This window comes from Mandrillus leucophaeus, unplaced genomic scaffold (assembly GCF_000951045.1).
Source record: "Mandrillus leucophaeus isolate KB7577 unplaced genomic scaffold, Mleu.le_1.0 Scaffold681, whole genome shotgun sequence".
Lineage (NCBI taxonomy): Eukaryota > Metazoa > Chordata > Mammalia > Primates > Cercopithecidae > Mandrillus > Mandrillus leucophaeus.
The window spans coordinates 540,229-556,363 of NW_012107375.1; the positions used below are offsets into that span (position 1 = coordinate 540,229).

General features: G+C 58.4%; 2 protein-coding genes across 4 annotated transcripts in view; one reads left to right on the forward strand and one right to left on the reverse strand.

The window, feature by feature from the left end:
* Positions 1–8,464, reverse strand: part of IDH3G (isocitrate dehydrogenase 3 (NAD+) gamma) — a 9,865-nt gene extending 1,401 nt beyond the window's left edge. The window contains exons 1-10 of the mRNA XM_012002264.1: positions 8,186–8,464; positions 4,505–4,546; positions 4,258–4,269; positions 3,889–3,986; positions 3,405–3,517; positions 1,422–1,482; positions 1,170–1,302; positions 812–945; positions 395–497; positions 144–290 (exon numbers count right to left, since the gene is read on the reverse strand). Coding sequence (XP_011857654.1) covers positions 144–290; positions 395–497; positions 812–945; positions 1,170–1,302; positions 1,422–1,482; positions 3,405–3,517; positions 3,889–3,986; positions 4,258–4,269; positions 4,505–4,546; positions 8,186–8,266 — 924 coding nt within the window. The 5' untranslated portion in view covers positions 8,267–8,464. The remainder of the gene's footprint in view (positions 1–143; positions 291–394; positions 498–811; positions 946–1,169; positions 1,303–1,421; positions 1,483–3,404; positions 3,518–3,888; positions 3,987–4,257; positions 4,270–4,504; positions 4,547–8,185) is intronic.
* Positions 7,476–12,487, forward strand: SSR4 (signal sequence receptor, delta). 3 transcript variants are annotated; one of them, XM_012002261.1, is made up of 7 exons: positions 7,476–8,526; positions 8,615–8,695; positions 10,372–10,490; positions 11,455–11,529; positions 11,724–11,813; positions 12,063–12,128; positions 12,324–12,487. In XM_012002261.1, the coding sequence occupies exons 1-7, from the start codon at positions 8,508–8,510 to the stop codon at positions 12,426–12,428; spliced, it is 555 nt and encodes a 184-aa protein (XP_011857651.1). In that variant the 5' UTR covers positions 7,476–8,507; the 3' UTR covers positions 12,429–12,487. The 3 variants fall into 3 exon arrangements, with proteins under 3 accessions (XP_011857651.1, XP_011857652.1, XP_011857653.1); XM_012002262.1 differs by having other exon boundaries at positions 7,482–8,274; XM_012002263.1 differs by lacking the exons at positions 7,476–8,526; positions 11,455–11,529 and having other exon boundaries at positions 8,581–8,695.
* Positions 12,488–16,135: the final 3,648 nt, after the last annotated feature.

The window sequence follows — 16,135 nt, forward strand, 5'->3', positions numbered from 1 at the left end:
AAAAAACAAAAAACAACCCTGGATATCCAAAAAACTACTAAATCATGCACTTTGAACGGGCGAACCCGATGGGATGAGTGTGCCTCAGTAAGTCTGTGAACTGGAAAAAGGCGGCAGGCTACGGCCCTGCCCCTAGTACTCACCGTTTCAAACACTGCATACACATGGCCATAGTTGGCCCCAGCCACAAGGCCTGGGCCCCCAACCAGTCCTGCGCAGACGTTGTTGACAATGTTGCCATAGAGATTGGGCATTACCATGACATCAAACTGCTGGGGTCGGGACACCAGCTGTGGGACAAAGAGGGGGCTGGCTGAGGGGCAGATTCGGGAGCATGGGTGACAGAAGCCCAGGGCACTCAGGGCAGGGGGGATAGCACTGGGCAGGCTAATACCTGCATGGTGGTGTTGTCCACAATCATGTTCTCGAAGGTGATCTGGGGGTAGCGGGCTGCCACCTCCCTGCAGCACTGGAGGAAAAGCCCATCGCCCAGTTTCCTGGTGAGGGGTTAGGAACAGGACACCAGCTTGGCCATCGCAAGTCAGCCGGAGGGATGGGGCATGCAGAGGCCCCAGGAGGCTGGGGTCTGAATTCTAACCCGTCCCTCACCAGCAAAATGGACAGAATTCCACCCCACCTCCCCTAAGTGTGGGCTCTGGCAATGCCTCGAGGGCAACAGGGCACTCGCCTGGGGTGGCCCCTCGGTGGGTAGCTGGGCTTTTGGACCACAAATCCCTGAGAACAGGCCCAAGCAGGCCACTGCAGCTGCTTCTGGACTACTCTCAGAGGGGTCAGGGGACAGGGGGCATACATGATGTTGGCCTTGTGCACAGCCGTCACTTTCTTGCGCCCGCTCTCCTGCGCCAGCTTGAAGGCATACTCGGCAATGCGCAGGGACTTGGCCTTGGTGATGATCTTCAGGCTCTCCACCACTCCCGCCACGCTCTGAGGAGGGGATGGGGAGAAGAGATCCATGTGCTACTGAAGAGCGGCACTGGCCAAACGAGCTGGTGTGACGGGGCCACAGTGGGAAGCACCCCATCTGCGTATTTCTGACTTCTCCCTCGGGCACAGCCCCTGCCCTCTGAGGGTACGCCTGTCCCTGGTTCCTTAAGCTCTCCCCTTAATCTTGACCCTAGGGGGGCTCATCCCGGGCCGCTCATGCACACCTCATGCTCCAGGCTGCTATACTCGCCCTCTGTGTTCTCCCGGACAATGAGGATGTCTATGTCCTTGTGCCGGGTCACCACGCCTGGCAGGCTCTTACAGTGAATGACATTGGCATAGAGGTCCAGGCTGGTGCTGGGAGGGGACAGAGAAAGAGGCTGCTAAGCCTGACAGGTTGCTGACTGGAGCCAGACTCCGCTGGCTCACCCCACCTTAGCCCCACCGAGCCCCCAGCCCGCACACCCGGATCTCACCGAAGGATGTTGTTTCGAGATTTGTGTGACGGTGGCAGGTTATGGTTGGTTTCAATGTTGCCTGCAAAACACAACACAGGCTTAGCGGCACTGCCCATCCCCACCCCACCTCAGCAGGGCAGCTGAAGTCTGCCAGGGTCAGGAGAAGACTTGGGGAGCAAAAATGCTTCATGGAACACTAGAATGCAACTTCCAGCCTAAGCCCCACAAGGCTACGTGCTCAGGGATCTCGAAGGGTGCCTGGTGGAGCAGGTGCTCCGTGAATAACCACTGAGCGGTGGAATGAACAAGTCAATAAATGAATAAAGGCTGGCAACTGGCCAGGCGGCCATGCCATTCCCTGCCCAGGCTCTGGAGCCACAGAAAGTGACGATTCTTTATTAAACAGGGTGGCCGGCCAAGCTGGAGCTAGCAAGGTGGCCTTGGCGGTGTTACTGCCAGGACCCCGCATCAAGGCACCACACTCAGGGGCAGGCAGGGGCTGCCTAGAGAAGGCCACAGATTGGCCGGGCCCTGCCCTACGACCCAGGGCACCTGGAGTAAGGGAAGCAGAGGCTGGTGGCCACTGGAGACAGCAGTCAGAGGGTGCCAAACAGAGGCCGCCTGCTGGTGAGCGCCACCCCGCCCAGATCGCTCCACTCTGAGTGCAGGGGTCCCCTGTGGCTGGCACAAAGGCCCCTCCACTTGACTGCCAGGGCCTGGGGCTCCTCCTGGGTTCATTTTTGCTCACACGCTCCTCACACAGTGCAGGTAATGGGCTGAGTGTGCAAAATGAGCGATGGAAGCAGTTTAGGAACCTCAAGCGAAGCCCCGAGAATCCCTGCCTGGGCTGCGCCATCCACCCCCAGGCTGGCTGCAGCCGAAGTGCCAGGCAGAGGGTCAGAACTACATCTCTGTGATACCTGGTTTGTGAAGAAAGATGCTGAGGGTCAAAGCTGACCCCAGCAGAGATGACTGTCTCAAGAGGGAAGGAGGAGTGGGAGGGAGCCTGTCACTGGACAGGCGCACACACAGCTGCTCCCACTAGAATCCCAGCATCGTAGCGCAAACAGGCCCAAGGAGGCGTCCACCCAGTCTCCAAGCACAAGGGTCCTCTCTAGTCAGACAAGCCCTGAAATCAGAGCCATGGGACCTCACAAGAGTCAGCTCAGAGGGAGGTAAAAGAAATCATGCGGGCCGGGCATGGTGGCTCACGCCTGTAATCCCAGCACTTTGGGAGGCTGAGGCGGGCGGATCACGAGGTCAGGAGTTCGAGACCAGCCTGGCCAATGTGGTGAAACCCTGTCTCTACTGAAAATACAAAAATCAGCTGGGCGTGGTGGCACACGCCTGTAATCTCAGCTACTCGGGAGGCTGAGGCAGAAGAATTGCTTGAAACTGGAAGGCGCAGGCTGCACTGAGCCGAGATCGCACCACTGCACTACATCCTGGGCGACAGAGTGAGACTCCATCTCAGAAAGAAAGCAAGAAAGAAAACAAGTAAGCGGCCGGGCGCAGTGGCTCACGCCTGTAATCCTAGCACTTTGGGAGGCTGAGGCAGGTGGATCACAAGGTCAGGAGATCGAGACCATCCTGGCTAACACAGTGAACCCGTCTCTACTGAAAATACACAAAAAATTAGCCGGGTGTGGTGGTGGGCGCCTGTAGTCCCAGCCACTCGGGAGGCTGAGGCAGGAGAATGGTGCCAACCCGTCTCTACTGAAAATACACAAAAAATTAGCCGGGTGTGGTGGTGGGCGCCTGTAGTCCCAGCCACTCGGGAGGCTGAGGCAGGAGAATGGTGCCAACCCAGGAGGTGGAGCTTACAGTGAGCCGAGATCGCGCCACTGCACTCCAGCCTGGGAGACAGAGCAAGACTCCGTCTAAAAAAAAAAAAAAAAAGAAAAGAAAAGAAAACGAAGGGAGGAAGGGAGGGAGGGAGGAAGGAAGGAAGGAAGGAATCGCACCTAGGGCCCCATCCTGGCCCCTGGCCCTGGAGCTCACCCTTCAGGGCCACACGGTTCCGGCGGATGGCCATGATGGCATTGCGAATGTCCTCTTCATCAGCGTTGGAACTCACGTGCACCTCTTCAAAGTCCACTGGTACACATGCGTGCCTGAGGCAGAGCAGGGTCAGGGAGGCTGGCCCAGGCCCTCCCCGCATCTCCTCCAGGAAGCCTGCCCAGGCTACCACTCTCCTGTTGCTACCTGCCCTGACCTGGCTCTAACTGAGAAGGGACTGGGCCCACTTTCACCAACTGATGGGGACATGCTTGAACTCCACAATGCACACTGTGGCAGGACTGGTGCCACCTTCCCTAAGCCCAGGCCAGCCTGGCGGCATCACAGGCCATGCAACGCAAGGCCTGGGCTTACAGGTAGCCCTGCCATGGCCTCACCGAGTGCTTCTGGGCGCAATGCCCCTCTTGGCACAAAGTCCTCAGGGCCCCCTGGCTGAGGACAAGGCAGGGACCCAGAAGCTCCATACCTGAAGACGGACTTGACATGCAGCATGAGCTCCGGCCCAATGCCATCCCCTGGGATCATGGTCACTGTGTGCCGCCCGCCATACTTAGCCGACGGAGGCTGTGGGAGGCAGAGGGTGAAGGTGGGCCTTCCGGGATCCCACATGCCTCCAGCTCGGCCCCCATGGGCTCCAGCCAGTTCCCTTCTTCCCACTGGCGCTGACCCCACAGGCCACCCCGTCACAAGGTGCCAACTTGGGGCAGCCCCGTCCCAGACAGGGCTGCTCATCCAGGGCTCCTGGGTCAGCAGCAGCCCACCCCCACCTGAAATTTAGTCAACCCCAAAGCAACTAAGAGCCCCCTAAACCTAACAGGCAAAGAAGAATACTCACAATTGTTTGTTGCTAGAAAGGAGGAGAAAGGAAGAAGACATAATCAGCCAAGGTTCCAAGAGCAAAGCTGTGACCAGGAAAGTGGGGCCTTTTCCCGGGGGGGATGCTGGCCAGTACAACTCCCAGAAGAGGGGTGGGTAACCCGTGGAGACCGCGTCTCAGAGGACAGGACGCAGGCCGTGCGCACACGCGTACAACTGCGGCCACATGGAGACAGACACATGCATGGGCACGGGCAGGTACTTACTGAAGAGATGCTCCTCGAGGGGACCTCGTGGGCGCCTAGAACCTGGCAGAGAGACCAAACGCCAGAGGTTGGTTTGATGTCCAGCCCAGAAAGCCAAGTTAGAAGGAAAAACGGACCGTCCCCACTGTGCCCTGGCAGGTCCCCTGTCTGTGCAGCATGGCCCACTGCCAGCGGCACAACAGACAATTAGCTCCGAAGCCTCTGTCCCCAGGGCCGACCCGCTGGAGCACCCGGAAAGCAGAAGGCACTCCAGCCTCCTGCCTCCTTCGGCTCTTCGGCAAATTTCTTTTTTTTTTTTTTTGAGACGGAGTCTCGCTCTGTCGCCCAGGCTGGAGTGCAGTGGCGCAATCTCGGCTCACTGCAAGCTCCGCCTCCCGGGTTCACGCCATTCTCCTGCCTCAGCCTCCCGAGTAGCTGGGACTACAGGCGCCCGCCACCGCGCCCGGCTAATTTTTTCTATTTTTAGTAGAGACGGGGTTTCACCATGGTCTCGATCTCCTGACTTTGTGATCCGCCCGCCTCGGCCTCCCAAAGTGCTGGGATTACAGGCATGAGCCACCGCGCCTGGCAGGAAAATTTCTTAAAAGGCATGTCCCTGCCCTCCCTCCTCTTTTTTGCTTCTGATTATTTTCTTGGCCAGTTATTCCTGCTCAGCGATGTTTGTAACATGCGAAAATTGGCAAACTAACCCTGGTACAGCAGAGAAATCATCACAAAAAAGTACAGATCCATGACAACAGTCATGTTATCACTTCGCTGAGCACTTTTCCTTATTACAAAAGCAGTATGTGGTTGCTACAGAAAACGCAGAATAGGAAGATAAGAAGGTAGTACTCAGCCTCCAGCCTCCCTGAGACAAGTACTGTTGGCCACCTGGGGAGTGGCCCTTCGGCGTTAGAAATTGAAAACAAATGTGTAGGGACATCCAGCCATTTCCGGAAGGTTGATAACAGAAACTCAACTCTAGGAAGGCCTTCGGAAAAGACGGCTGGATGCCAAATGTCCCCAACGCCCTGCCTGGAAATGCCAAACAGCTTCAGAGCCAAAGCTGCCTAAGCCAAATGTGCCAGGTGCCAAGTGACCTGCTGTCCTGGAAGAAGCCCCACCTAGGAACACACCTGAGATGGTGGCAGAGCCAAGGTCTTCCCTGCCACTTGGGGATGTCCTGCCACTTGACCACCAGACAGGAGCAAACTGTTCCAGCCAATGGCAGAAGCATCACAGCCATTGGCCAAAGAGCCATGCCTTCCTGCTAGAAGTCCAGAAGGCTCGGGTGGAGTCTAACCTCTCCCTGTGTGTGTGTATCTGGCCGGCATTCGCAAGGGGCCCACTTGCCCAAGCGCTGGCAGTGCAGATGTACCACTCATCAGTCCAAGCCAGGGGCTAGGAGAGTGTGACCACAAGGACCAGAGCCCTGAGTGGAGCTCAGCTGATCTGTGTGGCACCTGGATCTGCAACCACAGGCACAGTCGGGACTTTTCTGTCTTCTCTCTAGCGCTTGTCAGCATCTGAAATCATCTTATTTGGGGGCTCTTGTAAGCACGCAGAAGGTGGCTTCGATGGACCTTCCTCCAGGGAGCTCTCCCTGATGCCCTAAGGCTACTGAGCTGGGATCCTAAGGCCCTACTTACCCCCTTCCCTAGGTTGTCACTGCATTGCTCCCTCCTCAACCCCTGAGCCCGAGAGGAGGGGCCAAGTCAGTCTGGTCCAATACTGTCACCCTAGGACCCAGCACAGTACCTGGCCCAGAACTAGGACATAAGGAACATTTCCTGAGTGAACAAGCACATCAGAAAATGAAGAAAGAACTGGAGACTAGGGAGGCCTCGGTCCAAATCCACCATCCACTCCTCTCGAGATGGCTTCACGGCCTCATTTGAAATTCACAGAATGGAGGTACCTACTTTCCGTGGCTGCTGGAAAGATTAGGCGAGAGGAGGTGTGTGAGTTGCTCACAGTAGCTAGTGCTACATAGCACACCTGCCCTTTACCCCACTGGCACCTCAGGTCAGAGTTCAAGGCTGGTGTCCCTGGGGGGTCACCGGTGGACCCCTGCAGCTCCCAGCAGTAGTTCCTCCTGGGCTTCAGCTGTGGCAGCGAGCCAATCTCCTGAGGGCATGGACCTCCCTCACAGATGGCAACATCACCACCAGGGCTGAACCTCTCCGCCACCCGGTCCCTGTGCCAGGTGTTCCTTTGGACTTTGGCAAAAGACCCAGAGAGCACTCCAGATGGACTTCCCTGACCGTACTGTACAGATGCAGGCGCCGCCTTGTGCCCCAACTGCCCTGTGAAGCCACCAATCAAAGGAGCCAGGTGTGAGGCAGGATGCAATACGCACACGCCTCCCGCTCTCCCATCACCCTTTCATAGTTCCACAGAAAGAAAGAACATCCACACCCCACATCTGATGCCTGCTGAGGCTTCTCTCTTTGACACATTTCTGTCGGACCATGTGCCAATGGTGGCTGTATGTTCTCCCATGGCGTCCAAATCAGTGGGATCCAAGACTTGGGATTCCTCTGTAAGGGTTCCCATACCCAGGACAATCAGTCTCAGGGCAAGGCACTGCCCAGCTACCCACCGTTCACTGTCCCCTACTCCCACCCCAACGCACACACAAGCACACACACAGGGGAGGTCAAGGAGGAGGCACATGTCTTCACCGAGAGCCTACAGGAGCCCAGTTGCTAGAGCCATCAGAGCCTCTGGAAAGCCACTATATGCTGCCGTCCTTTCAGCAGCAAGGTAGGAGAAGTCGGCATTGTCAAGAGAATTTCATTAGGCACAAGCATCTCCCCCAGAGGCCAGAAGGAGAAAACACAGCAAGTAGAGGTGTCCCTGGTGAGTGGCAACAAAATCACGGAGTTCTGGAAGGTCAGAGTTGACAGGATCCTTTGAAAACATGAAGTCTCCCCTCTGGGTTCCAAAGGGGAAACTGTAACCCAGAGAGAGGAGAAACTGGCCTAAGGCCACGCACTGGGTCAGTGGGGGAGCATGGCCTAGAGGCCAAACCTCTTACCCATCAGGGCCAGGTGCTGGCTCACAGCTGCTTCAGATGGTTTCCAGCCCACCTAGGACCTAAATTAACCTCTTCTTAAATAAGCGTAAGGAAAAAGGACTCAGACCTGAATACGCAAGACCGCAGACCAAGAAGAGCAAAAGCAAAACCCCCGCAGCCTGAGAAACCCTAGCTCCTTCCCATTCCAGGCGCCTCGGGTGGAAGGCATCTGGGGCTCTAAGACTGTGAGAGGATGGGGTATGACTGGCAAAGTCCGGTTCTTTGCCACCGGGACAAGTGGTAAAGCGGTCAACGAGACGGGAACCCATGGAGAAATTTGAGTCCCGGAACCGGATTCCCGAAGCGGTTTGAGAAAGGCGGGCCGGGATACGTGAGTGACTGCGTCAGAAGGGCTCTTTCAAGGACAGTAAGGAGGTGACAGCCGCCGTGGCCCACTCTCCCGGCCCGTCCGGAACCCCCCCGCCACCCGATGCAGACGCCCTGGGGGAGCCGGCCCAGGGCCAACTTCGGCCAATCCCCTCAGTGACAGCGGAGGCGGCCAATCAACCCCGGCGCGCAGCCCTCTCCTAGCCAATCGGACTCCAGACTGCTTCGGGAGCGGCTACCCCACCGCTCCCCTGCGAGCGCTGCCGCGGCCCCGTGGCCCTTTCCCTGCTCACCTCCCAGGGACGGCAGAGAAGGGCTGGCCTGAGCACTGCCTTCGCAGCGCCGCCGGCGACCGTCGCTACCTTCAGCGCCATGACGGAAAGTGAGAGCCTCCGCACGTCCCGTCACGCAGACACCGCTCTCGCGAGAGTTCGACGGGGTGCGAAGTTTCGGGGACCGGCGCGGGCCCGGTACTGCGCACGCGCGCGGTCTCACCGATTCCCACGCCCCCTTCCGGCGCCTAGAGCGCCGCTGCCGCCATGTTGAGGGGGGATCGCGACCAGCTGGGCCCCTGTCTCGGGGAGGGGCCACGTCAGTGCTGCCAGAGACGTCACAATGCCGGCCCGGCCCTTCGGTGCACGATTGGCTGCCGCTGTCACTTACGCGTCGCTCTTCCTCGTTTGCCCCTCGTGTTCATGGGAGCTCGTTTTCTTTTCCTCTAGGCAGAGAAGAGGCGATGGCGGCGATGGCATATCTCGGCGCCCTGGCGCTGCTCCTGCTGTCCAGCCTCTCCCGCTGCTCAGGTAGCGGCCCAGTCGGGGCTTCTTTCTGGCGAGCCTCTGACCCACCCCACGTGGTGTTGAGGGGAGGAGGGATGCGGGGGTCTGGCCTTTCGGGGTCCGTCGCTGAGAGCCGGGCCTTCCTCCGAGAGGCAGGCGGCCTTGGGACTCGGGGACCAAAGCACCTCGGGCACGTTTACTGGCCGCCAGGCTTTTCCTTGTCTGCCCATACGAAGAGGAGTCCCGGAGCCTCCACCGTGCGCCCGGCCCCCAGCTCCAGCACGGAACGTGACACATGTCCCCGCTCCCGCTCCCTGCGGGGTCGGACCAGAACAAAGCTCTGTAGTGCTGAGCGATCGCGGTCAAAAACGGGGCTGGAGGAGCCACATAAGCTAGGAAGGGACCTCAGTGAGGAGAGAGAGCAAGAACGGGGCGAGTTAGATGGGGAGCCAAAGGTGCGCAGGACCTTGAGTGCCAGGCCGAAGACTGGCCTTTCCGGAGGGCCCTGCCTTACCCTTACCAGAGTTTTCGGCGGAGCCTACCAGGGGTCCCGTCGATTTGCGTTCATGAGGGTCTGAGGCTCCAGAGTGTGTTTAGGAGGTGGCTGCAGCAGCCAGTCCCGGGCCCGGGGGCCAGGACTGGACAGGGCTGGCTTTCTGCACATTCCCTTTTCTGCCGTCCTTCAGGCCAGTAGCCTTGCTGCCTGCAACGTTTTGCCAGCTTAACTGGCCTCCCTGCCCGCACCCTCTTGTCTGCCCCTCAGGAATTCCCTGAGTTATAGCCAGGGACTTATCCAGAGGACAAACCTGGCCATAAAACCCTTTCGGGGGCTCCCCTGCGCCACAGGAAGCAGGCCCAACTTAGGCAGGACACAGAAGGGCTGGTAGGATCTGGCCCCTGAGAACGGCCTCCATGCTGTTCTAGGGATCTGCCCCCTCTGGTCCAGACCCAGAGCCTTCTCTGACGTCCTGTGCTGAAGCCGTCATTCTGCCGGAGCATCACATTTGGACAGCTGGTGACTGAGAACGTTCCCATTTTGGGGAGCCTTTGTTTCACACCCTCTGATGTAGGCGGCAGCCTGTCTTTCCTGTGGGCCTCTGTGGTTATGGAGAAGGCTAAGGCAGAGTCCTTTCTCTCACAGCTAACAAGTTGTGCTTCTGGAACCAGAGCCTCTCCCGATTACTTCCTCAGGAAACGCTGGGGCCAGTCTTGGCCTTCTGTCAACTGGCCGGGGGCAGAGACCCTTTCTCATCTTGAAAGCCCCAGTGCATTGCCTGCCTGCAGCCCCTACCCCCGGTGTCTCTGCTGAGGATGCCTTCAGTAACTCGTCCAGGCCGTTTGTGGTTCTGAATTGAGGCTGGCCTGGCCCCCTGGCCTCCGTGTCATAGGTCCAAGCGTTGGCATGTATTGTCCAGTGAATCCAGCGCCCACATGTCCCCAGCACACACGTTCGCTCTTCCTGCACACCTCCAGAAAGCCGGCCTTGCCCCTCTCCAGTCTGCTTTCACAGCCATCCCACCTACCTTGCCACTGCATTTGTGACCGAGCACTTGGATCTGTCTGGATCCCACCTGGAAGGGACAGGAGGATCCCGTGCGTCCCCAGCTGATCCGTGCTGTGAGGCAGGGCCCGGCCATCCTGCCCTCAGACTGGGATACTCGAGCTGGCCTTACCCAAGCATCTCTCCCTCTTCCCTGCAGCTGAGGCCTGCCTGGAGCCCCAGATCACCCCTTCCTACTACACCACTTCTGACGCTGTCATTTCCACCGAGACTGTCTTTATTGTGGAGATCTCCCTGACATGCAAGAACAGGGTCCAGGTGAGACAGTGGAGTTTCAGACAGGAGGGCGGGTGGGGGTGCTCCTCACTGCCAGTTGATGGAGGACCCGTGTCAACAGAGATTCCAACTCTTGGGGTGCTGGAGAGATCAGGGCACGGCGATGCCAGATCCTAGCCAGTGTTGACAGGTCACCTTCCTCACCTGCTTTGTGTGCTGTGCCTACACGAGGTAACACTGGGCTCACAACCTGTGTCCCGAATGAGTATCTGAACCGGGAGAAAGGGCAGCCCACCCTCGTTGCCATTGGCCACTTTGTCTGTGTGGGTGTTTTGTCTTTGTTTTTGTTTTTTGTTTGTTTTGAGACAGGGTCTCACTCTGTTGCCCCGGCTGGAGTGCATTGGCACGATCTTGGCTCATTGCAGCCTCCGCCTCCCAGGTTCAAGAGATTCTCCCCTCAGTCTCCCGAGTAGCTGGGATGACAGGTGCTTACCACCATGCCCAGCTAAGTTTTGTATTTTTTGGTGGAGACAGGATTTCGGGTGTTTTAACTTCAAGATTGAGGAGCCTTGGCCTTGGCCCCTGACCTACGTTCCCAAAAGTCCAAAGAAGGAAATGGGGCCTTTTTTTTGGGTATGGCCCTCTTAGGGTAAAGCACCCCTTGGGCAGCCCACTGGGCATCCCGGACCCCAGCACCTCCCTTGTAGACTCAGGAAAATCACTCAGCCCTTTTGATCATCCCGCCCCTGCTCACAGTCAACAGGGTTCCTATGCGTCCAGTTAGGTCCGACCATGGGGATCTAGCCCTGTGCCTCCGTAGGGAAGACCGATGCAGAGGGCCAGTCACAGGATTGGTGAGTGTTACCTGGAACCTCCTGCCAGGGACACTGCAGCCCCCAACTGGGCCTAGCCTACCCATCTGCAGGCCGTGTGAGCAGCACACAGGGTTCCTCTGCCCACACCCAGAGAGGGCAGAAGGTGACCCTGCCTTTGTCTCCTCACCCAGAACATGGCTCTGTATGCTGACGTCGGTGGAAAACAATTCCCTGTCACCCGAGGCCAGGACGTGGGGCGTTACCAGGTGAGGGGCCAAGGGTTCCCTTGCTAGGGGGCTTCCTGCTCCCGGGTGTGACCTGAAGCCCCAGGGGTGGCCAGTCAACCAGGGCCAGGGGCTGTGGGCTCTGGCTGCTGGAGTGCTGCGGTGTGGGCACTGGTGGGCAGGGTGGCCCTTCCATGTCCACTCTGCCCACACCCTGCTCAACACACCCAACCCAGGTGTCCTGGAGCCTGGACCACAAGAGCGCCCACGCAGGCACCTATGAAGTCAGATTCTTCGACGAGGAGTCCTACAGCCTCCTCAGGAAGGTGAGGGCTCCCGCAGCCCACTGGGCTCCCCTGTCCCTGGGGAGCAGGATGGGCCGGGTTGGGAGGCACTGGCAGTGAGTCCTGAGCTGGGTGGCCTTTCTGTAATCCTGTCCCCTTCTACTGAGAAGGGTCTCTCGCCCATTTCTCTCCTTTCCTTTTCTGGGGCTCTGGCCAGCGTTCCTATCTCTTTCCCCTCCCCTTCCCACCCCCACACGCTGGGCAGCCCTGACCCTGACACCTCCCTTGCAGGCTCAGAGGAATAACGAGGACATTTCCATCATCCCGCCGCTGTTCACAGTCAGCGTGGACCATCGGGTGAGCGGCCTGGTCCGTCCTCCTTGTTGGGGTGGTTGGGCTGAGTGAAGGTTCTCATCCTCTCCACAGCCCCAGCTCCGCTGCTGGGCCGTGATTGGCCAGCGTGTCTTGGTTCCCCTGGTGGAGGGTGACCAGCGCTGGCTGGTCTGCTTGCCTATACCCACCTGAGCTGGCTTGTGATCTCCTTTCTTTCAGGGCACTTGGAACGGGCCCTGGGTGTCCACTGAGGTGCTGGCTGCGGCGATTGGTCTTGTGATCTACTACCTGGCCTTCAGCGCAAAGAGCCACATCCAGGCCTGAGGGCGGCACCCCAGCCCTGCCCTTGCTTCCTTCAATAAACATCACAGGACCTGAGGCTGTTGGCTTGCGTTATTGTGCCTTCCCCTGACCGGGAGAGCTGGGGGCCCAGCGTCCCCTTGTCTGCCTGGCCAGCAGAGGCACCAGGCGGGAAAGGGGCAGGCTTTGGTCCAGAACTCCCTTCCCTCCTCCCAGTGAAGCCTTCTGTCTGGTCCCCACAGAACCCTGTGTCCACCTTCCCATGTCTCTCTCCTGGTTCTGGTGAGGGCAGTGGGCTTGGCCACCTCATCCCCAAGTGGCCCCACAGGCTCCATGGGGAGACAGCCAGCCTGGTCTCCATCACGGCTCCTGTGTTGGAAGCCCCGGGCCCAATCTGCACACAGAGGGGTTTCCCTGCACTGCTCTCAGGCACAGCAAGTTCCCCCACCCTGCCCATGCGGTGTGCAACTGTCTGGGCTCAGCCCCTCCACACTCCACACCCTGACCACACCACCTTGCTTCCAGTGTGCTGTGCCTTCATGGGATATTGGGAAAATACACACCCATGGCCAGGTGTGGTGGCACATACTGTAATCCCCACACTTTGTGAGGCTGAGGTGGGAGGATCACCTGATGTCAGGAGTCTGAGACCAACCTGGGCAACATGGCGAGACCCTGTCTCTACAGAAAAATTAGCTGCGTGTGGTGGCATGTGCCTGTAGTGCCAGCTACTCGACCTGGAGAGGTCAAGGATGCAGTGAGCCATGATCGCACCACTGTGCTCCAGCCCAGGTGACAGAATGAGACCTTGTCTCAACAAAACAACAAAAAACCCCACCTGTGAGGGGCACATCAGCTTCCTCCTAGAGACCCCTCTCCCAAGAGCACCCGTGCCCTCAGGATACCAGGCAGGCATCCCGGCCTGACACCACACCTGCAGTTCATCCTGCATCTCTCCCATCAGCCTGTTTTTCAGCTTGGCACATGCTGGCTCCTGACTAGCTAATGGCATTCCTTAGTGGCACTGAGGGCCCGTGAGGCAGTGAGGGTCTTGGGGACCAAAGGGACTGGGTGCAAATCCCAGGTGAGCCCTTCCCAGCTATGGGACCCAAGTCAGTTTGCTCAGCTGCAAGGCAGTGACAGTGCCTACTCCAAGGTGTCACGGAGTCCACTGGTATCAGCCACCAAACTCCTGATGTCTGGGTCACCCATTGGCTGTTACTGGAGAGAAATGGAAATCTCCAGAGAGGCTGTTTTTGTTTTTCTTTTTTTTTTTTTTTTTTTTGAGACAGAGTTTTGCTCTTGCTGCCCAGACTGGAGTGCAGTGGCGCAATCTCAGCTCACTGCAACCTCCACCTCCCGGGTTCAAGTGATTCTCCTGCCCCAGCCTCCCGAGTAGCTGGGAGTACAGGCGCCGCCACCAAGCCCGGCTAATGTTTTGTATTATTGGTAGAGATGGGGTTTCACCATGTTGGCCAGGCTGGTCTCGAACTCCTGGCCTCAGGTGATCCATCTGGGGTTACAGTCATGAGCCACCGTGCCCAGCCAAGGCTGCTCTGGAAAAGGAGGGAAGGCCCAAAACCTGCCTGGGAGGTAGGGGCTCCTCAGTACTTCAGCTCAGTTGCCAGAGAGAGCGGCACTGTGAGGGGCCGGGGGTGTCAGGAGCAGATGTAGGCTGCCTGTGACCTGGGTCTGTCTGCCAAGCAGAGTCTCGGGTAGGGGGGTCATCTGTACAAGCAGGGAACCCTCTTCCCACCCCCAGGCCTTGGGAAGGGGGTTGGGTGGGGCCAGCTGCCAAGAATGGGCAGGCTCCTAGGAAGAGCTGGGCGCTCACCCCAGGACAATGCAGCAGGAGCGCTGGGGCTGAGGGACCACACCAACTTTGCCAGCAGATGCAGTTTCCAGATTCCAGAGGAGACCCAGCAGCCTGTGCAGGGCAGGTGGCTGGGGCAGGCCGGGTGCGGCAGGCACCGGCGCGGCTGTTGGGCACCCAGTTGCTCTTTTTAGTTTTGGCTCTGCCACGAAGCCTGATGGCAGTGGGACCCGGACGTGAAGTTGCTATTCCAGGGCATCGGTAGCCAAGTGCTGCCAGCCTTTCTGGCGCCACCTCTCCCTGAACCAGCCAAGGGACTCCAGCCTCCAGGCCCATCTGGGCCCACATCCCATGAACACTGGAGGGCGCCCCACTAGAGGAAGAAGGAAGATGCCTTTAGGACCATCCAAGTGAGGCCCCCAGCAGCTAGAGGGAGGCCAAGGGAACAGTTTGACCTCCATCTCCAATCAACTCCGGCCAGTGCTCTGTGGCAAGGGGCTGGGCCCTTGGAGCCTTATTCCCCCGAGGGGCAGGGTTAGGGAGTTGGTCAAGGGTTGGATGTGCCAAGCCCTCATGGGGGTGAGGCCCTGAGGGGTGGGGGAAGCCATTATCTCTAGCCCCTGCCCTCTGCTCCCCTTTCTGCCACCTAGCCAGCAAGCCTCTTCCCCTCTTCCCTGCTGGTGGGGTGTGATATGCCAGGCCTTCCCTCCCGGCGCTGCTATGCAGCAGAGAGGCAGCCGGCACCCTTGTGATCCAGCCTTCCCTGCAGCGGGACTCCAGGCTTCTGGGAACAGGCACTGGGACTTTTCCTTCACAACCTTCTTAGCATCTAATCTGTCACTGACTTGCTGCCCAGATCTCAGTACTTAGAAAAGTTTAAACGAAAAAAAATTTTTTCTGAGCCAGGGGTCTCACTCTGTCGCCCAGGCTGGAGTGCAGTGGCACGATCTCGGCTCACTGCAGCCTGCACCTCTCGGGTTCAAGCGATTCTCCTGCCTCGGCCTCCTGAGTAGCTGGGATTACAGGCACCTGCCACCATGCCCGGCTAATTTTTGTATTTTTAGTAGAGACAGGGTTTCTCCATGTTGGCCAGGCTGGTCTTGAACGCCTGACCTCATGTGATCCACCCACCTTGGCCTCTCAAAGTGCTGGGATTACAGGCGTGAGCCACCGCAACTGGCCTATATTGTCTTCTTTCTGGAGAATCTGAATGCCTCCTTGACCACTTCCGCTCCTTCACAGCAGCACTGCCCACTTCAGGGGGTACCACTCTCATGGCAGGCTGTGCCCATGTTGTCTGCGGAGTTGTCTTTGAGGCCCTGACCCTGCCCAGCATTGAGCTCCTGGCACTTGACAGAGCCCGAAGGTTTGCTGAGAGCTCCCAGGATGGAAGGGCCCTGGCAACAACGTGGGTATTCATCTATCTGGCCAAGACATCCACTGAGTGCCTTCTGCAAACTGAGCACCTTGCTAGGCACTGTGGGATCACCAAATGGAAGGGCAGCTTCCGCCTTCCAGAGTGGATGGCACCAGGCCCTGCTGGGCAGGATAGGACTGGAACCCACTTCTCTGTGGCATGTGCCAGCAGTGGGCCCCACCTACGGTTTGGTCCATGGAGATGACCATAGCCCTTGCCTGGAGGCTAGTCTGAAGTCAGGCTTCTGCCAGCCTTCTGCATCTGGTCACCACCCTGTGACTGTGACACCTCTGAAATGACTCAGGTGACTGGTATATCTCCTCCTGGGGTGCCACACAATTGCCCATGGGAGATCACAGTCACTGCTCCTGACATCCGAGACAAACCGAGGGCTGCAGCATGGCTTTCAGTTGACTCTAACCCTGCTCCCTCTTCCTTCTCCCACCCCAAACTGACAACTCTTTCCCCAGCCCAGTAAGAATGAACACAGGGAGGCCACGA

Excerpts from the sequence above, each read along its gene's own strand:
- SSR4 (XM_012002261.1), top strand. Across the intron at positions 8,696-10,371 it reads CAGCCTCTCCCGCTGCTCAG|CTGAGGCCTGCCTGGAGCCC; the intron begins GTAGCGGCCCAG and ends TCTTCCCTGCAG. Across the intron at positions 10,491-11,454 it reads CATGCAAGAACAGGGTCCAG|AACATGGCTCTGTATGCTGA; the intron begins GTGAGACAGTGG and ends CTCCTCACCCAG.